At 45.8% G+C, this 21,575-nt stretch overlaps 1 protein-coding gene across 10 annotated transcripts in view; it reads left to right on the top strand.

Annotated features, from left to right (window-relative positions):
- The window catches only part of LOC115166741 (C-myc promoter-binding protein), a 151,525-nt gene that overhangs the window by 100,539 nt on the left and 29,411 nt on the right, over window positions 1–21,575 (top strand). For 3 of the 10 annotated variants that reach the window (XM_029720494.1, XM_029720491.1, XM_029720493.1), the window contains 10 exons: window positions 5,591–5,735; window positions 9,192–9,320; window positions 10,319–10,411; window positions 15,052–15,177; window positions 15,894–16,052; window positions 17,082–17,222; window positions 18,203–18,449; window positions 19,469–20,312; window positions 20,542–20,758; window positions 21,424–21,506. In XM_029720494.1, the coding sequence (XP_029576354.1) occupies window positions 5,591–5,735; window positions 9,192–9,320; window positions 10,319–10,411; window positions 15,052–15,177; window positions 15,894–16,052; window positions 17,082–17,222; window positions 18,203–18,449; window positions 19,469–20,312; window positions 20,542–20,758; window positions 21,424–21,506 (2,184 nt within the window). The remainder of the gene's footprint in view (window positions 1–5,590; window positions 5,736–9,191; window positions 9,321–10,318; window positions 10,412–15,051; window positions 15,178–15,893; window positions 16,053–17,081; window positions 17,223–18,202; window positions 18,450–19,468; window positions 20,313–20,541; window positions 20,759–21,423; window positions 21,507–21,575) is intronic. The other 7 variants (XM_029720495.1, XM_029720500.1, XM_029720496.1 and 4 more) reach the window with 3 other exon arrangements.

Below are 21,575 nucleotides of genomic sequence, written 5' to 3'. Positions count from 1 at the left end.
TGTACAGTACCTTCCTGTCAGGTTGTACAGTACCTTCCTGTCAGGTTGTACAGTGTCTTCCTGTCAGGTTGTACAGTACCTTCCTGTCAGGTAACTTCCTGTCAGGTAACTTCCTGTCAGGTTGTACAGCACCTTCCTGTCAGGTTGTAAAGTACCTTCCTGTCAGGTTGTACAGTACCTTCCTGTCAGGTTGTAAAGTACCTTCCTGTCAGGTTGTACAGTACCTTCCTGTCAGGTTGTACAGTACCTTCCTGTCAGGTTGTACAGTACCTTCCTGTCAGGTTGTACAGTACCTTCCTGTCAGGTAACTTCCTGTCAGGTTGTACAGTACCTTCCTGTCAGGTAACTTCCTGTCAGGTTGTACAGTAACTTCCTGTCAGGTTGTACAGTACCTTCCTGTCAGGTTGTACAGTAACTTCCTGTCAGGTTGTACAGTAACTTCCTGTCAGGTTGTAAAGTACCTTCCTGTCAGGTTGTACAGTACCTTCCTGTCAGGTAACTTCCTGTCAGGTTGTACAGTAACTTCCTGTCAGGTTGTACAGTAACTTCCTGTCAGGTTGTACAGTACCTTCCTGTCAGGTTGTACAGTACCTTCCTGTCAGGTTGTACAGTACCTTCCTGTCAGGTTGTACAGTACCTTCCTGTCGGGTTGTACAGTAACTTCCTGTCAGGTTGTACAGTACCTTCCTGTCAGGTTGTACAGTACCTTCCTGTCAGGTTGTACAGTACCTTCCTGTCAGGTTGTACAGTACCTTCCTGTCAGGTTGTATAGTACCTTCCTGTCAGGTTGTACAGTACCTTCCTGTCAGGTTGTACAGTACCTTCCTGTCAGGTTGTACAGTGTCTTCCTGTCAGGTTGTACAGTACCTTCCTGTCAGGTTGTACAGTACCTTCCTGTCAGGTTGTATAGTACCTTCCTGTCAGGTTGTACAGTAACTTCCTGTCAGGTTGTATAGTACCTTCCTGTCAGGTTGTACAGTGTCTTCCTGTCAGGTTGTACAGTACCTTCCTGTCAGGTAACTTCCTGTCAGGTAACTTCCTGTCAGGTTGTACAGTACCTTCCTGTCAGGTTGTACAGTACCTTCCTGTCAGGTTGTACAGTACCTTCCTGTCAGGTTGTACAGTACCTTCCTGTCAGGTTGTATAGTACCTTCCTGTCAGGTTGTACAGTACCTTCCTGTCAGGTGGTACAGTACCTTCCTGTCAGGTTGTACAGTTCCTTCCTGTAGCAAGGCTTTCCAGGAACTGTCACTACCTGTTTAAATCATTCTACAATACCTATCAGTCACAGTAATGTCACTGTAGTTACCTCATCAAGGTTACAGTGCTGCATCCCAAATTACACCCTATTCCCTTTATATAGCAGTCCTTTTGACCATGGCCTGTAGGACTCTGATTAAACGTAGTGCACTGTACAGGGAATAGGGTACCTTTTAGGAGTCATCCAGTATGTTCTGAGTCCGCTGGCTCACAGGTCAGGAAGCAGACACATGGACAGTTTTAGGTCTCCACGGTTGCAGCCTGCGGCACCAGACACTATAATCACACAGGACATTACAATGAGTTGTGATGCTGTCAACCTGTCAGCATCTCAGCAGATAGCACCCCTCTCCCTTTATACTGCACTTCTTCTGACCAGGGTCTATAGAGCATCCCATAGGGCTCTGGTCTAAAGTACTGCACTATATAGGGAATAAGGTGGCGTTTGGGATGCGTGCCCTGGTAACCCGGGCAGTAAATGAACACGTGACCAGTGATGTTACAGTAAAGGAAGGTTATCTCTGAGCGCGGTGGAGCCGTGCTGAAGGTTACAGCACCGCTGTCCTGTACTATCTGTTCCCCTGTGGCATTCTATGTGCCTTCCAAATGGCATCATATTCCCTATTGGCCCTGGTCAAATGTACTGCACTATATAGGGAATAGGGGGCCATTTTGGATGCAGATATTCTGGGAGTAATAGAGGGAGTGATGGAGGGAGTTATTTTAGCCTGAGGTATTACCAGGAGTATTACTATCAGTATTACCACCAGTATTACTATCAGTATTACCAGCTGTAACTGACAATTAATCTGTAAGTCTATGTCGTTGTTTTTTGTTTGAATTGTTTACGTGTTCGCTATGCGGGGGAAATGATAAGACAGGTGGAACTACGTGGCTAATAACTGTTGTAACGGGGATCATTATCGTAGAAACACATCTTTGGGGGTGAAGGCTTTCCCGCGCGATGTTAGCTAAGTTTTCATGTTACCGGGTGTAGTTCGTAAAGGTTGATATGTGTATGTTAGGATGAAGCGTGAATTCATGCCAGGAATAATAAGTGTGAAGTTTGATTTCCTCCCTTCTGTAATAAGCAGCCAATGAGGTATTTTTCCTTTATTCATGTGTTCAATCTGATACTGTTATAGCTCCGGCTAAACTGTTTATGTATGTAAGCACTTCAGAGTTATACCAAGCTAATAAGTCACTCATAAGACAAGAAGGTGTAAGAGTGTGCTTAAACTGTATTTTCATTTACGTTATAGTTCTCACAGAAGGTGATAATTCTGACTAAACTACAGAATAAAGCCGCCAGTTAAAATCAAGGAACGGTTGTGCTCGTGGTTACTGGAGGGAGCTACACCAGTAGTATTACTATCAGTATTACCACCAGTATTACTATCAGTATTACCAGGAGTATTACCAGCAGTATTACTAGCAGTATTACCAGCAGTATTACTAGCAGTATTACCAGCAGTATTACTAGCAGTATTACCAGCAGTATTACTAGCAGTATTACCAGCAGTATTACTATCAGTATTACCAGCAGTATTACTAGCAGTATTACCAGCAGTATTACTAGCAGTATTACCAGCAGTATTACTATCAGTATTACCAGCAGTATTACTATCAGTATTACTATCAGTATTACCAGGAGTATTACCAGCAGTATTACTATCAGTATTACCAGCAGTATTACTATCAGTATTACCAGGAGTATTACTATCAGTATTACCAGCAGTATTACTATCAGTATTACCAGCAGTATTACTATCAGTATTATCAGCAGTATTACCAGCAGTATTACTATCTATATTACCACCAGTATTACTATCAATATTACCAGCAGTATTACTATCAGTATTACCAGGAGTATTACTATCAGTATTACCACCAGTATTACCGCCAGTATTACTATCAGTATTACTATCAGTATTACCACCAGTATTACTATCAGTATTACCAGGAGTATTACTATCAGTATTACCAGCAGTATTACTATCGGCATTACCAGCAGTATTACTATCAGTATTACCAGCAGTATTACTATCAGTATTACCAGGAGTATTACTATCGGTATTACCACCAGTATTACTATCGGTATTACCACCAGTATTACTATCAGTATTACCACCAGTATTACTGTCAGTATTACCAGCAGTATTACTATCAGTATTACTATCAGTATTACCAGGAGTATTACTGTCAGTATTACCACCAGTATTACTATCAGTATTACCAGCAGTATTACAATCAGTATTACCACCAGTATTACTATCAGTATTACCAGCAGTATTACTATCAGTATTACCAGGAGTATTACTATCAGTATTACCAGCAGTATTACTATCAGTATTACCAGCAGTATTACCAGGAGTATTACTATTAGTATTACCAACAGTATTACTATTAGTATTACCAGGAGTATTACTATCAGTATTACCACCAGTATTACTATCAGTATTATCAGGAGTATTACCATCAGTATTACCATCAGTATTACCGGCAGTATTACCATCAGTATTACCGGCAGTATTACTATCAGTATTACCAGGAGTATTACTATCAGTATTACCACCAGCATTACTATCAATATTACCAGGAGTATTATAATCAGTATTACCGGCAGTATTACCATCAGTATTACCGGCAGTTTTACTATCAGTATTACCAGGAGTATTACTATCAGTATTACCAGCAGTATTACTATCAGTATTACCAGCAGTATTACTATCAGTATTACCAGCAGTATTACTATCAGTATTACCAGCAGTATTACTATCAGTATTACCAGGAGTATTACTATCAGTATTACCACCAGTATTACTATCAGTATTACCAGCAGTATTACCAGTAGTATTACTATTAGTATTACCAGCAGTATTACTATCAGTATTACCAGGAGTATTACTATCAGTATTACCAGGAGTATTACTATCAGTATTACCAGGAGTATTACTATCAGTATTACCAGGAGTATTACTATCAGTATTACCAGGAGTATTACTATCAGTATTACCAGGAGTATTACTATCAGTATTACTGGCAGTATTACCGGCAGTATTACTATCAGTATTACTAGGAGTATTACTATAAGTATTACCAGGAGTATTACTATCAATATTACCGGGAGTATTACTATCAGTATTACCAGGAGTATTACTATCAGCATTACCAGGAGTATTACTATCAGTATTACCAGGAGTATTACTATCAGTATTATCAGGAGTATTACTATCAGTATTACCAGGAGTATTACTATCAGTATTACCAGCATTATTACCAGCAGTATTACTATCAGTATTACCAGCAGTATAGCTAGCAGTATTACCAGGAGTATTGCTATCAGTTTTACCAGCAGTATTACTATCAGTATTACCAGCAGTATTACCAGGATGGACAGTAACACTGGCTGCTGTCATTATAGAAGAGCTTTTGTTGTTGGCCTGCAGTCTGGAATTACAATGACTTTCTGTGTGTGTGTGTGTGTGTGTGTGTGTGTGTGTGTGTGTGTGTGTGTGTGTGTGTGTGTGTGTGTGTGTGTGTGTGTGTGTGTGTGTGTGTGTATAAGTAAGGATATGTAGCCTATATCAGTGAGTTCATAATTATGCTTCTTTCTCCCTCCACTCCACCTCCTCCTCCTCTCATCTTCTCCACACCTCCCCCTCCTCCTCCACCTCCTCTTCTCCACACCTCCTCCTCCACTCCATCTCCTCCTCCTCTCCACTCCTCCACTCCATCTCCTCCTCTTCTCCTTCTATTCCATCTCCTCCTCCTCTCCTCCCCCTCCTCCTCCACCTCCTCTTCTCCATCTCCTCCTCCTCTCCTCCTCCACCTCCTCCACTCCATCTCCTCCTCCTCTCCTTCTATTCCACCTCCATCTCCTCCCCCTCTCCTCCTCCTCTCCTCCCCCTCCTCCTCCACCTCCTCCTCCACCTCCTCTTCTCCATCTCCTCCTCCTCTCCTTCTATTCCATCTCCTCCTCCACCTCCTCTTCTCCCTCTCCTCCCCCTCCCCCTCCTCCTCCATCTTCTCCTTTCCCTCCCCCTCCTCCTCTCCTCCCCCTCCTCTTCTCCCCCTCCCCATCTCCTCCCCCTCTCCTCCTCCTTTCCTCCCCCTCCTCCTCTCCTCCTCTTCTCCATCTCTCCCTCCTCCTCCTCCCCCTCCTCCTCCACCTCCTCTTCTCCCTCTCCTCCCCCTCCCCCTCCTCCTCCATCTTCTCCTTTCCCTCCCCCTCCTCCTCTCCTCCCCCTCCTCTTCTCCCCCTCCCCATCTCCTCCCCCTCTCCTCCTCCTTTCCTCCCCCTCCCCCTCCTCCTCTCCTCCTCTTCCAGGCGGTGTTAGAGTCTACCTGGCCCTCCAGTACCAGAGGAGGTTACTTCATGTGGATGAAGCTGAGGAACGTGGTTATGGGTGTGGCTCAGTTCAGACAGGCGCTACGCAAACAGCAGCCTCCACCCACTCAGAGCCCTCTGTCAGGTAACCATGACGACGCACCAAGCTCCTTAGGCTGTGACTGTAAAGTGCTGTGAACTTAACGCGTTGTGAGGTTATTGTGAGGTTGCTGATCTGTCTGACAGACAAGACGGCTGTGCATGCTTCTTTATGAAATGTGTTGGTTTGGATGTGATGCTAAGCGTCAGTGTAATAGTGGATGTGTCTGAAAGAGCAATGTGAGAGGTGTCTTTGACGTTTCAAACACATATTACATACATACTACAATACATCATTCATCACATTAGATAAAACAGATTCAGTAGAAACCTTCAGATCAGAATACATGAAATAAACACTCACCCTGTACACCCTTTGCTGTGTGGTGCTGTGTGGTGCTGTCTGGTGCTGTCTGGTGCTGTCTGGTGCTGTGTGGTGCTGTGTGGTGCTGTGTGGTGCTGTTTGGTGCTGTCTGGTGCTGTGTGGTGCTTTCTGGTGCTGTGTGGTGCTGTGTGGTGCTTTCTTGTGCTGTGTGGTGCTTTCTGGTGCTGTCTGGTGCTGTCTGGTGCTGTGTGGTGCTGTCTGGTGTTGTGTGGTGCTGTCTCGTGCTGTGTGGTGCTGTGTGGTGCTGTCTGGTTCTGTCTGGTGCTGTGTGGTGCTGTCTGGTGCTGTCTGGCAGAACTTAGAACTGTGTTTTATAGTGACCTATAAAACACTGTAGTCCTCTAGTGACCTATTAAACACTGTAGTCCTCTAGTGACCTATAAAACACTGTAGTCCTCTAGTGACCTATTAAACACTGTAGTCCTCTAGTGACCTATAAAACACTGTAGTCCTCTAGTGACCTATTAAACACTGTAGTCCTCTAGTGACCTATAAAACACTGTAGTCCTCTAGTGACCTATTAAACACTGTAGTCCTCTAGTGACCTATTAAACACTGTAGTCCTCTAGTGACCTATTAAACACTGTAGTCCTCTAGTGACCTATTAAACACTGTAGTCCTCTAGTGACCTATTAAACACTGTAGTCCTCTTGTGACCTATTAAACACTGTAGTCCTCTAGTGACCTATAAAACACTGTAGTCCTCTAGTGATCTATTAAACACTGTAGTCCTCTAGTGACCTATTAAACACTGTAGTCCTCTAGTGACCTATTAAACACTGTAGTCCTCTAGTGACCTATTAAACACTGTAGTCCTCTAGTGACCTATTAAACACTGTAGTCCTCTAGTGACCTATAAAACACTGTAGTCCTCTAGTGATCTATTAAACACTGTAGTCCTCTAGTGACCTATTAAACACTGTAGTCCTCTAGTGACCTATAAAACACTGTAGTCCTCTAGTGACCTGTTAAACACTGTAGTCCTCTAGTGACCTATTAAACACTGTAGTCCTCTAGTGATCTATTAAACACTGTAGTCCTCTAGTGACCTGTTAAACACTGTAGTCCTCTAGTGACCTATTAAACACTGTAGTCCTCTAGTGACCTATAAAACACTGTAGTCCTCTAGTGATCTATTAAACACTGTAGTCCTCTAGTGACCTATTAAACACTGTAGTCCTCTAGTGACCTATAAAACACTGTAGTCCTCTAGTGACCTGTTAAACACTGTAGTCCTCTAGTGACCTATTAAACACTGTAGTCCTCTAGTGACCTATTAAACACTGTAGTCCTCTAGTGACCTATTAAACACTGTAGTCCTCTAGTGACCAGAAAACACTGTAGTCCTCTAGTGACCTGTAAACACTGTAGTCCTCTAGTGACCTATTAAACACTGTAGTCCTCCTAGTGACCTATATAAACACTGTAGTCCTCTAGTGACCTATTAAACACTGTAGTCCTCTAGTGACCTATTAAACACTGTAGTCCTCTAGTGACCTATAAAACACTGTAGTCCTCTAGTGGCCTATTAAAACACTGTAGTCCTCTAGTGACCTATTAAACACTGTAGTCCTCTAGTGACCTATTAAAACACTGTAGTCCTCTAGTGACCTATTAAAACACTGTAGTCCTCTAGTGACCTATTAAACACTGTAGTCCTCTAGTGACCTATTAAACATGTAGTCCTCTAGTGACCTATTAAAACACTGTAGTCCTCTAGTGACCTATAAACACTGGTAGTCCTCTAGTGACCTGTTAAACACTGTAGTCCTCTAGTGACCTATTAAACACTGTAGTCCTCTAGTGACCTATAAAACACTGTAGTCCTCTAGTGACCTGTTAAACACTGTAGTCCTCTAGTGACCTATAAAACACTGTAGTCCTCTAGTGACCTGTAAAACACTGTAGTCCTCTAGTGACCTATTAAACACTGTAGTCCTCTAGTGACCTATTAAACACTGTAGTCCTCTAGTGACCTGTAAACACTGTAGTCCTCTAGTGACCTATTAAACACTGTAGTCCTCTAGTGACCTGGAAAACACTGTAGTCCTCTAGTGACCTATTAAACACTGTAGTCCTCTGGTGACCTATTAAACACTGTAGTCCTCTAGTGACCTATTAAACACTGTAGTCCTCTGGTGACCTATTAAACACTGTAGTCCTCTAGTGACCTATAAAACACTGTAGTCCTCTAGTGACCTGTAAAACACTGTAGTCCTCTAGTGACCTATTAAACACTGTAGTCCTCTAGTGACCTATTAAACACTGTAGTCCTCTAGTGACCTGTAAAACACTGTAGTCCTCTAGTGACCTATTAAACACTGTAGTCCTCTAGTGACCTGGAAAACACTGTAGTCCTCTAGTGACCTATTAAACACTGTAGTCCTCTGGTGACCTATTAAACACTGTAGTCCTCTAGTGACCTATTAAACACTGTAGTCCTCTGGTGACCTATTAAACACTGTAGTCCTCTAGTGACCTATTAAACACTGTAGTCCTCTAGTGACCTATTAAACACTGTAGTCCTCTAGTGACCTGTAAAACACTGTAGTCCTCTAGTGACCTGGAAAACACTGTAGTCCTCTAGTGACCTATTAAACACTGTAGTCCTCTGGTGACCTATTAAACACTGTAGTCCTCTGGTGACCTGTAAAACACTGTTGCTTCAATTCACTGGCCCACTAGGATATGGGTTAAAGATGTCTCACACACACACACACACACACACACACACACACACACACACACACACACACACACACACACACACACACACACACACACACACACACAGAGAGAGAGAGTTACAGTCCATAATATTTAACTTGGTCTAAAGCCAGACGGCCCCAGGTTGTGTTGACATCCAGGCCGTGGACCACTCCCTGCTGCGCTGCACAGACACCTGTAGAGAAGTTCACTTGCTTCACACACATCCCTCACATCATTTTGATTTTCACAGAAAGTTGCAAATCCCTCACAGACAAATTGATTTAGGCTACATATTCCTCGCTGAAGAACCATCACAGAAAAAGTAATTCACCCCTTATTAACACCTTGTTTTTGAGGAGCCAAAATGGTGTCCAAGTTTCTCTTAATGCCTTGATGTCTTTGGAGCAGATGGCAGCGACCTGGACGCTGTGAGTCACGGCAGCCTGGATAGCTCTGCCGACACTAACACGGCCGAGCAGGGCCCCTACGCCCCTGACTCCATCAAAGTAGACCCAACTGACGATAGGCGTAGCACAGGTACACCCCAAAATGGCTGCCGACTACGCCATCTTACTACGCCTTTTCTCAGTCTGACACGTCCTTTTTTTCTCCTCTCTCATTGCTTCCACACGGCCTCCCTCCACCTCCTCCCTTCTCTCTCATTGCTTCCACACGGCCTCCCTCCACCTCCTCCCTCCTCTCTCATTGCTTCCACACGGCCTCCCTCCACCTCCTCCCTCCTTTCTCATTGCTTCCACACGGCCTCCCTCCACCTCCTCCCTCCTCTCTCATTGCTTCCACACGGCCTCCCTCCACCTTCTCCCTCCTCTCTCATTGCTTCCACACGGCCTCCCTCCCTCCACCTCCTCCCTCCTCTCTCATTGCTTCCACACGGCCTCCCTCCACCTCCTCCCTCCTCTCTCATTGCTTCCACACGGCCCTCCCTCACCCTCCCTCCTCTCATTGCTTCCACACGGCCTCCTCCACCTCTCCTCTCTCTCAATTGCTTCCACACGGCCTCCCTCCACCTCTCCCTCCTCTCTCATTGCTTCCACACGGCCTCCCTCCACCTCCTCCCTCATCTCTCATTGCTTCCACACGGCCTCCCTCCACCTCCTCCCTCCTCTCTCATTGCTTCCACACGGCCTCCCTCCCTCCACCTCCTCCCTCCTCTCTCATTGCTTCCACACGGCCTCCCTCCCTCCACCTTCTCCCTCCTCTCTCATTGCTTCCACACGGCCTCCCTCCACCTCCTCCCTCCTCTCTCATTGCTTCCACACGGCCTCCCTTCACCTCCTCCCTCCTCTCTCATTGCTTCCACACGGCCTCCCTCCACCTCCTCCCTGCTATCTCTCTCCTCCTTTCTCTTCCTGCTCCTTCCTTCCTTCCTTCCTTTCTTCCTTTCTTCTTTCGTGGCTTGTTGTCTCCATGTTTTTCCTCCTTCACTATGGTTGCTCTGCTGTCTCCCTACCTAACTACCCACTCCGTCCGTCCCTCCCTGCCTGTGCCTGTGCTGTGTGTGCCCATGCATGCAGTCAGCCGCGGGGACTGGGGCGGTGTGGGGTTGGACACCCGGTCGGGTCACTCACACTGGGGGGGTTCTGACCTCCACTCCCCCCGCCACTCAGGTAAATCTATGAACTCTCTCTTTCACTATACCTTTCCCTGATACGCTGCCCCTTTCTCAGTGTCTCTCTACCTCAATCTCTGTCTCTCTCTCTCTCTCTTTCTCTACCTCTCTCTCTGGCTATCTTTCTCTTTGGCTCGCTCTATGTCTAGTTCTGTCTCTAGTTCTGTCTCTATGTCTAGTTCTGTCTCTATGTCTAGTTCTGTCTCTATGTCTAGTTCTGTCTCTAGTTCTGTCTCTGTCTAGTTCTGTCTCTATGTCTAGTTCTGTCTCTATGTCTAGTTCTGTCTCTATGTCTAGTTCTGTCTCTATGTCTAGTTCTGTCTCTAGTTCTGTCTCTATGTCTTGTTCTGTCTCTATGTCTAGTTCTGTCTCTATGTCTAGTTCTGTCTCTAGTTCTGTCTCTATGTCTAGTTCTGTCTCTATGTCTAGTTCTGTCTCTAGTTCTGTCTCTATGTCTAGTTTTGTCTCTAGTTCTGTCTCTATGTCTAGTTCTGTCTCTAGTTCTGTCTCTATGTCTAGTTCTGTCTCTAGTTCTGTCTCTATGTCTAGTTCTGTCTCTATGTCTAGTTCTGTCTCTAGTTCTGTCTCTATGTCTAGTTCTGTCTCTATGTCTAGTTCTGTCTCTATGTCTAGTTATGTCTCTATGTCTAGTTCTGTCTCTATGTCTAGTTCTGTCTCTAGTTCTGTCTCTATGTCTAGTTCTGTCTCTATGTGTAGTTCTGTCTCTATGTCTAGTTCTGTCTCTATGTCTAGTTCTGTCTCTATGTCTAGTTCTGTCTCTATGTCTAGTTCTGTCTCTATGTCTAGTTCTGTCTCTGTCTAGTTCTGTCTCTAGTTCTGTCTCTATGTCTAGTTTCTAGTCTCTATGGCTATTCTGTCTCTATGTGTAGTTCTGTCTCTATGTCGTAGTTCTGTCCTCTATGTCTAGTTCTGGTCTCTAGTTCTGTCTCTGTCAGTTCTGTCTCTAGTCTGTCGTCTGTCTAGTTCTGTCTCTAGTTCTGTCTGTCCTCTATGTCTAGTTCTGTCTCTATGTCTAGTTCTGTCTCTATGTCTAGTTCTGTCTCTATGTCTAGTTGTCTCTAGTTCTGTCTCTATGTCTGTTCTGTGTCTCTATGTCTAGTTCTGTCTCTAGTTCTGTCTCTATGTCTAGTTCTGTCTCTATGTCTAGTTCTGTCTCTATGTCTAGTTCTGTCTCTAGTTCTGTCTCTATGTCTAGTTCTGTCTCTAGTTATGTCTCTATGTCTAGTTCTGTCTCTAGTTCTGTCTCTATGTCTAGTTCTGTCTCTATGTCTAGTTCTGTCTCTATGTCTAGTTCTGTCTCTATGTGTAGTTCTGTCTCTATGTCTAGTTCTGTCTCTATGTCTAGTTCTGTCTCTAGTTCTGTCTCTATGTCTAGTTCTGTCTCTATGTCTAGTTCTGTCTCTATGTCTAGTTCTGTCTCTAGTTCTGTCTCTATGTCTAGTTCTGTCTCTATGTCTAGTTCTGTCTCTAGTTCTGTCTCTATGTCTAGTTCTGTCTCTATGTCTAGTTCTGTCTCTATGTCTAGTTCTGTCTCTAGTTCTGTCTCTATGTCTAGTTCTGTCTCTAGTTCTGTCTCTATGTCTAGTTCTGTCTCTAGTTCTGTCTCTATGTCTAGTTCTGTCTCTATGTCTAGTTCTGTCTCTATGTCTAGTTCTGTCTCTATGTGTAGTTCTGTCTCTATGTCTAGTTCTGTCTCTATGTCTAGTTCTGTCTCTAGTTCTGTCTCTATGTCTAGTTCTGTCTCTATGTCTAGTTCTGTCTCTAGTTCTGTCTCTATGTCTAGTTCTGTCTCTATGTCTAGTTCTGTCTCTAGTTCTGTCTCTATGTCTAGTTCTGTCTCTATGTCTAGTTCTGTCTCTATGTCTAGTTCTGTCTCTATGTCTAGTTCTGTCTCTATGTCTTGTTCTGTCTCTAGTTCTGTCTCTATGTCTAGTTCTGTCTCTAGTTCTGTCTCTATGTCTTGTTCTGTCTCTAGTTCTGTCTCTATGTCTAGTTCTGTCTCTATGTCTTGTTCTGTCTCTAGTTCTGTCTCTATGTCTAGTTCTGTCTCTTGTTCTGTCTCTATGTGTAGTTCTGTCTCTGTCCACTCTTCACCTCCTCCACTGTGTCCTCTCTGTGGCCATGCCTCTTCGTCTGCTGCTCTCCTCCCTTTAACACATCTGTTTCTTTGAGGTTTTCCTCTCCTTCACTTTGAAAGCCACAGTTAACAATGTAGCAATGTAGCAATTATAGAACAACTTCCAAGGATGAAGGACTTTCATTTGGAATATAATGAATGGTTTAGATCAGGGGTGTCAAACTCATTTTGGTCTTCACCGATGTCCGGAGGGCTGCAATTAAAATTGGTAAAAATGTCCTCGCCGTCCACATTTACATAGAAATAGTTCCATATCCATCGCTTTTGGAATGTTGGATTCTCCCTGACTGTCTAGCATTCATTTTGATGACTATTATCAAGCTGGACAGAGAGAAGAGACTATAAATGACTGTTATCAAGCTGGACAGAGAGAAGAGACTATAAATGACTGTTATCAAGCTGGACAGAGAGAAGAGACTATAAATGACTGTTATCAAGCTGGACAGAGAGAAGAGACTATAAATGACTGTTATCTAGCTGGACAGAGTGAAGAGACTATAAATGACTGTTATCTAGCTGGACAGAGTGAAGAGACTATAAATGACTGTTATCTAGCTGGACAGAGTGAAGAGACTATAAATGACTGTTATCTAGCTGGACAGAGTGAAGAGACTATAAATGACTGTTATCTAGCTGGACAGAGTGAAGAGACTAGAAATGACTGTTATCAAGCTGGACAGAGAGAAGAGACTATAAATGACTGTTATCAAGCTGGACAGAGTGAAGAGACTATAAATGACTGTTATCAAGCTGGACAGAGAGAAGAGACTATAAATGACTGTTATCAAGCTGGACAGAGTGAAGAGACTATAAATGACTGTTATCTAGCTGGACAGAGTGAAGAGACTATAAATGACTGTTATCAAGCTGGACAGAGTGAAGAGACTAGAAATGACTGTTATCAAGCTGGACAGAGAGAAGAGACTATAAATGACTGTTATCAAGCTGGACAGAGTGAAGAGACTATAAATGTAGGTCCATTGTCATTTTTACAGTTTTCAATTGGTTTTAGTCATTCCAATGTCAACTGAGATCGTTTTTCACAGACGATTATGTAATTGTCTTACTCAAACCCCCTGTGGGCTGGATTGAATGGGTTCTCTGGCCAGTCCATAGGTTTGACACCCCTGGTTTAGATAATACAGATGACTACACTCCAGTAGTCTTTGAAAGCAGAGGTACTGTGTTGTAGTTCAGTAGGGCAGTCTGAGGGTTGAGTGTAGTGTCTTGTTGCTCATTAATGGAGTTAGGTTGTCATCTTATCAGAGAGAGAGAGAGATAGACAGAGAGAGAGAGATACATAGAGATGTACACTGTACACAATTTCATGAGCTGAAATAAAAGATCCCAGAAATGTTTCATCTGCACCAAAATATTATTTCTCTGACATTTTGCGCACACATTTTTTTTCATCCCTGTTAGTGAGCATTTCTCCTTTGCCAAGATAATCCATCCATCTGACAGGTGTGGCATATCAAGAAGCTGACTAAACAGCATGACCATTACACAGGTGCACCTTGTGCTGGGGACAATAAAAGGCCACTCGAAAATGTGCAGTTTTGTCACACAACACAGTGCCACAGATGTCTCAAGTTTTGAGGGACAGTGCAATTGGCATGCTGGCTACAGGAATTTCCACCAGAACTGTTGCCAGATAATTGAACATTCATTTCTCTACCATAAGCCACCTCCAACGTCATTTTAGACAATTTGTCAGTACGTCCAACCTGCCTTTCAACCACAGACCACGTGTAAGGCATTGTGTGGGCGAGAGGTTTGCTGATGTCAACGTTGTGAACAGAGTGCCCCATGGTGGCGTGGGGTTATGGTATGGGGCAGGCATAAACTACGGACAACAAACACAATTGCATTTTATCGATGGCAATTTGTATGCACAGAAATACCGTGACGAGATCCTAAGGCCCATTGTGAGGCAAACATTTTTTGACCTGTGATCTGCAGACGCACATCTGTATTCCCAGTCATGTGAAATCCATAGATTAGGACTTCATTTATTTATTTTCAATTGACTGATTTTCTTATATGAACTGTAACTCAGTAAAAATCTTGTTGCATCTTGCATCTTGTTCAGTATAGATTTATACGAGCCCAGTTGGGGGAAAGATTCATGTTTTATTCACAGACAATGGCGAGGCAGGCAGGGAGGATGATGGGAAAGATGAAAGACTCAGAGCAGATCAGACAGTTGGTGGCCAGAAGAGACTAATGTTCTCTCTCTCTCTCGCTCTCTATCTTTCTTTCTTTCTTTTTGCAGTTAGAAATTGAGAGAAGAGAGTGAATGTGAGCTTTAAGAAATGTGGGGGAGAGAATGAGAGAGAGAGAAATCAAGATTGACGACCATAACTTCAATTACACACGTTTCTCAAATTAGAGTTTTAAATGAGGAATGAGGTGTCTTTTGGAGTAGCCAGTTCTGGTGAGAAGTGCACAAACTATCTCTCCTTCGCTCCTTCCTCCAGGGGAGCAGTCAGACCTGGGGTATAACTCCCTCTCTAAAGAAGAGGTGCGTAGAGGAGGACCCAGCCCGCTGGACAGGGACAGCACCCAGGACAAGGACAACAAGAAGGAGAGTGACTACAGCTCCTGTGAGTGTTGCTATGGAGTTGTAGACATTCTGTCAGATGTTTCCTGCTGAGAGGATGTTATAGGAAGAGCAGGCTGCACTCTGCTGCCCCCTGGTGGAGGTTTACACTGTCTGTCTGTCCCACAATGCTGTCAACACCATATATTCAGTCTCTCTGGTGGAGGTTTATACTGTCTGTCTGTCTGTCTGTCCCACAATGCTGTCAACACCATATATTCAGTCTCTCTGGTGGAGGTTTATACTGTCTGTCTGTCTGTCTGTCCCACAATGCTGTCAACACCATATATTCAGAGTCTCTCTGGTGGAGGTTTATACTGTCTGTCTGTCTGTCCCGCAATGCTGTCAACATCATATATTCAGTCTCTCTGGTGGAGGTTTATACTGTCTGTCTGTCTGTCTGTCCCACAACGCTGTCAACATCATATATTCAGTCTCTCTGGTGGAGGTTTATACTGTCTGTCTGTCTGTCTGTCCCACAATGCTGTCAACACCATATATTCAGTCTCTCTGGTGGAGGTTTATACTGTCTGTCTGTCTGTCTGTCCCACAACATTGTATTCAGGTCTATATAGTAAATGTGATCTGTTATCTCAACATTAAAGGCTTGATGACTTGATGCATGTACATTCTTTGATGTTCTTTTCTCAGGCATATTTGATTGTGTGGTTGTACTAATTGTGTGTGTGTGTGTGTGTGTCCGTGTCCGTGTCTGTCCAGTGTCGGAGACAGAGAGTGCTAAGGGCAGTGGAGACGGTCTCCCCCAACAGGACTTCCCAGAGGTCAACGGTCCATTCAAGCGGCATAATTCCGGCATCGTCCGCGGCAACTATCCCTATGACGATGCAGCCTGTGAGCCCACAGGGTCAACCAGCACAGGTACATGTTGCTATTGGTGTAACACTGAGTACGGTAACATGCACACTATAATGTGATTATTGTGGATAGTCAGATTATATAGTAGTTTGATTAAAACGTTTACATGCTTTATAAGAAGAAGGATTTCCCTAATAATAATAATAACTCTGTTTCCATGGAGACATCTGAAAAGGCTACCTGATGTCTCTCTGATAAATGCAGAACATCACCAGTCTAAATTAACATTCTACCACAGAAAACATGTTATAAAGTTTGTATGTGAGAACTATTTCTAAAACCCATATATTCAGTTGTTCTGAACTCACTTCACTAAAGAGGGAGGCTCTCGGCTGGTGCCCAGCACTGGTGCAGATCAAATACACCACTGGAACGCCGATTAAGGTGTTTACACGTCCTAATCATTTGAAAGATTGCTCAGAAAACGGCATATGCTTACTTTGATTTTTACCTTCCGCCGATTTAAGATAAACAGAGGAAAGTGTTTACATGAATTTTGCACAAAATGCCTACTGCCATGATGCATGTAATACCAAACTATTAGTGACTGTAAACGTACTCACTGATTCTCTCTGTCTGTCTGTCTCCCCCTCTCTTTCTCTCCCTCTCTGTCGTTCTGTTTGTCCATTCCCCCCTCCCTTCCATCCCTACTTCCCTCTCTCGTAACTCTCCCTCCCCCTCTCCTTCCATCTCCTCTCTTTTCTTCCCTCTCTCCCTCCCTCCCCTCTCCTCTCTCTTCTCTCCCCTTACCTCCCCCTTCTCTCTCTTCTCTCACCCTCCCTCCCTCTCCCTCTCTCTTCTCCCCCCTCCTCTCTTCTCCCCTCCTCTCTCTTCTCCCTCCCTCCCTCCCTCCCTCCCTGTCTCTTCTCCTCTCTCTTTTCCCCCCTCCTCTCCCCCCCTCTCTCTTCTCTCCCCCTACCTTCCTCTCCCCCTACCTCCCTCTCCCCCTACCTCCCTCTCCCCCTCCCTCCCTCTCCCCTCCCTCTCTCTTCTCTCCCCCTCCCTCTCTCTTCTCCCCCCTCCTCTCTCCAGACCATGTAGCAGGTCTCCTGTTGAGCTCCTCTCTGAATGAGTTAGGTGTGATTGAGACCAACAGTCTGAGGAGGAGACATCTCAGTACCCTTGAGGAGGGAGGTGGCAGTGGGAGTAGTGGAGGAGGAGGAGGAGGAGGAGGTGAGCCATAACTATAATCCATAACTTATCTATCTATTGTCTGTTTACTGTCTGTCTGTCTTCCATGATGTATTGGATGTCTCTGTAGTGCAGGGCTGGAGGATGTGAATCAGCTGTATCTATCACCCAGAACTATTTCCTGTCTAGTTGTGTGTGTCTTGACATTGTGCCTTGTTTATATGTCTCTATATCTGTACTGGATGGTAGGTGATGGCTGTGAGCCAGCTGGAACTATCCATCACAACTCACCTAGTGATTTAGACTTGTATTAATTGTCTAGTTGTGTCTGTCTTGACATTATGACTTGTGATGTCTCAATCTGTACTGTATAGTAGATATGCTTTACTCAGTTTACTGTGTGTTGTGTAGAAAATGTCATGTTTCAGGAGAATTGTTTCTTTCCTGCTCAAAGGACCATGACAAATAGAGAGATAATAAACTCTCTTCTCACCTCTCCTCTCCAATCCTCTCCAATCCTCTCCCCTCCTCTCTCCTCATCTCCTCTCCTCTCCTTTCCTATCCTCTCCCCTCTTCACCTCCTCTCCCCTCTCTCCTCCTCTCCTCTCCAATCCTCTCACCTCCTCTCCCCTCCTCTCTCCTCATCTCCCCTCCTCTCCTTTCCTTTCCTATCCTCTCCCCTCTTCACCCCCTCTCTCCTCCTCTCTCCTCCTCTCATCTCATCTCCCCTCCTCTCCTTTCCTATCCTCTCCCCTCTTCTCCTCCTCTCCCCTCCTCTCCTCTCCTCTCACCCTCCTCTCTCCTCCTCTCCCCTCCTCTCCTCTCCTCTGCTCTCCTCTCACCTCCTCTCACCTCCTCTCCTCCTCCTCTCCCCTCCTCTCCCCTCCTCTCCTCTCCTCTCCTCTCCTCTCCTCTCCTCTCCTCTGCTCTCCTCTCCTCTTCCCTCCTCTCTCCTCCTCTCCCCTCCTCTCCTTTCCTATCCTCTCCCCTCTTCACCTGCTCTCCCCTCCTCTCCTCTCCAGGCCATGACTGGCAGGGTGTGCGAGGGTGCAGACTGAGTGGAGAGAACAGGGTTGTCAGTGGTAGCAGTGGCACTCCGGTGTTGGGTCTGGGACTGCACCAGGGAGAGACTGACCCAGCCAGGATAGCAGAGAACCTGGGGGCCGACACCAAGATCCTCCAGGGGACCAGCTTCAGCCAGACCAACAGGCCGCGGTGGTTAGTCCTGGGAGGGCCAGAGGGGGTTGGAGCGGCGGGGGGTAAAACCAGGTGAATATCATTGATGTGGAACATTACTGACCTGCTGACATCTTGTGAAAGAGATTTGATCTCAGTGGGAGTAACCTGTATTAATAAAGGTAGAGGGAGGTCATGGACCTGCTGACATCTTGTGAAAGAGATTTGATCTCAGTGGGAGTAACCTGTATTAATAAAGGTAGAGGGAGGTCATGGACCTGCTGACATCTTGTGAAAGAGATTTGATCTCAGTGGGAGTAACCTGTATTAATAAAGGTAGAGGGAGGTCATGGACCTGCTGACATCTTGTGAAAGAGATTTGATCTCAGTGGGAGTAACCTGTATTAATAAAGGTAGAGGGAGGTCATGGACCTGCTGACATCTTGTGAAAGAGATTTGATCTCAGTGGGAGTAACCTGTATTAATAAAGGTAGAGGGAGGTCATGGACCTGCTGACATCTTGTGAAAGAGATTTGATCTCAGTGGGAGTAACCTGTATTAATAAAGGTAGAGGGAGGTCATGGACCTGCTGACATCTTGTGAAAGAGATTTGATCTCAGTGGGAGTAACCTGTATTAATAAAGGTAGAGGGAGGTCATGGACCTGCTGACATCTTGTGAAAGAGATTTGATCTCAGTGGGAGTAACCTGTATTAATAAAGGTAGAGGGAGGTCATGGACCTGCTGACATCTTGTGAAAGAGATTTGATCTCAGTGGGAGTAACCTGTATTAATAAAGGTAGAGGGAGGTCATGGACCTGCTGACATCTTGTGAAAGAGATTTGATCTCAGTGGGAGTAACCTGTATTAATAAAGGTAGAGGGAGGTCATGGACCTGCTGACATCTTGTGAAAGAGATTTGATCTCAGTGGGAGTAACCTGTATTAATAAAGGTAGAGGGAGGTCATGGACCTGATATTCTCCTCTCTGTTGCTTTCTTTATGTTTATGCTTCTGAAAGTAAATATCCCCTTTGGGATCAGTAAATTATGAATATCAAAATGTATTTTAATCCATTTTTTTTTTAAATCTGATCTATTCATTTCTCCATCATGCGCTGCAGACGTAGAGACAGCCCTGAAGACGGAGAGGAGAGGGACTGGAGTGACGAGGACAAGAATAACACAGACGCCATCTTTGATCTGGAGGACCTAGATCTGGACGGACCAACCACAGAGAGCGTTGCTAAAACCAGCCAATCACGGAAGAGGACGGTGCAACGCAGCGCCAGCTATGGAGGTGTGGGTGTGGCCTCAGCTTCGCGGGGCACCGTTAAACGAACGGGGATCGAGACAGGCTTCGACCCGCTGTCCCTCCTGGCGGCCGAGTCCAAGTCCCAGGGGGACAGAGAGGACGACCTGGAAGTAGAGATGGATGGGGTCGCGACCCCTACGGGCCGGCGCCAGGACCACCTGGCTAGGGAGATAGAGATGTACATGAACCATATGGGTTCTCCTCTGAACAGCCGGACCCCCAGTGTGGACCTCCAGGACCCCTCCAGTCCCCTGTTCTTCCACCCTCCTCCCCCACTCATCACCACCCCTCGACGGGCCAGTCTCCCCCATACCTCCCCTCTCAGGACAGGAGGATTACCTCGCTCCAGGACCCAGCACTCCCCCTCGCCCTCCCAGCCTGCCAGACAGAGGCTCTGGTCCTCACCCCCCTGTCCCCGCTCCACCCCCAGCCCACAGCCCAGCCCCTACCGGGAGAGGGAGAGAGACAGGGACCTGGGTTTGCTGTCCCCCTCTCTGTCCTCCTCCTCCTTCGCCCTGGACCAGCTCCTCACCCCCACCCTGGATGTGTTTAAGAGCAGCATGTTCTCGGCAGGGAAAGGTGTGGCAGAGAAGGCTAGTCGGTGGTACTCTCGGCTGGCCACCTCCTACACCACGCCTACCAAGGTACGCTCATCGGTTTGTCAATGGAGGGTGTTCTACTGGTGCGTCAGTCAAAATAACACATTTCTGAATGCCAGAAGATATTTTGTAATATTATGTGACATGAATCAGAGTGTCTGGTCCACACCCCACTACCTAATGCAGCTAGGTGCCTCTCAGATTCTCAAACACATTGCAGCAGCATTTATTTTGTTCCTGAACCTCCATTGTGTCCCCTGTCCACCCCCTCCAGGATGGTAACTGTGACCGTCTGAGTGTGTCCTCTCTGGGCATGGACCCTGACTGCTCCTCCCTGTTGGATGTGGATGAGGAGGGCCTGGGGGACCCAGACGGCTCCATCATCTCCCCTCAGAGAAATGGCCCCGGGCCCCGTAGGAGCCCAAGGAGAAGTCCATCCAGACGCAGTCCCCTGAGGAGCAGACTGGACAGTCCCACACACGGACAGACAGGTAACATATTTCTGCCCTATCACTGAGGAGCAGACTGGACAGTCCCACACACGGACAGACAGGTAACATATTTCTGTCCTATCACTGAGGAGGAGAGAGAGAGAGAGGGAGGAGCTAGGATCAGACAACCAGGTACTGTCCTATCACTGAGGAGGAGAGAGAGAGAGGGAGGAGCTAGGATCAGACAATCAGGTACTGCCCTATCACTGAGGAGGAGAGAGAGATAGGGAGGAGCTAGGATCAGACAATCAGGTACTGCCCTATCACTGAGGAGGAGAGAGAGAGAGGGAGGACCTAGAATCAGACAACCAGGTACTGTCCTATCACTGAGGAGGAGAGAGAGAGAGGGAGGAGCTAGGATCAGACAAGAGCTAGGGGAGGTAGACAGGACTCTTACCAGACTAGGCCAGCAGGCGATGCCTTGTGCAGTTGAGGTGATTGAGGTGAAGTCTGATTGGAGCTCTTCAATCAAGCTACTCAGACCCTCTGCCCTTCTCATGTCTCATTAGCATCCAGTGTGGAAGTAGTGTACCAGCAGGCCTTACATGGAAATGCCCTGTCCTGAGTTAGCGCGTAGCTAACGGCTAGCCATCAGAGACTGTTTACTGCTGACACCAATGATAGCAGATGTTGACGGATAATGGTGTGTCCTGTCTCTCCACCAGGCTTTCCTCCCCCAGACTGCTCTGATCTGGGCTCGTCTCGCTACACCAGCAATACCAGTGTCTTCCAGAACTACGCCATGGAGGTGAGGGCACCACACTTACAGACCTCTCAAACTAAACCAGAAAAACTCACAGGAACATTGAAACGAAGC

Source organism: Salmo trutta, chromosome 29, assembly GCF_901001165.1.
Source record: "Salmo trutta chromosome 29, fSalTru1.1, whole genome shotgun sequence".
In the NCBI taxonomy this organism is placed as follows: domain Eukaryota; kingdom Metazoa; phylum Chordata; class Actinopteri; order Salmoniformes; family Salmonidae; genus Salmo; species Salmo trutta.
The sequence above is the reverse complement of the archived record's forward strand: the minus strand, read 5'-3'. Positions and strand labels throughout refer to the sequence as shown.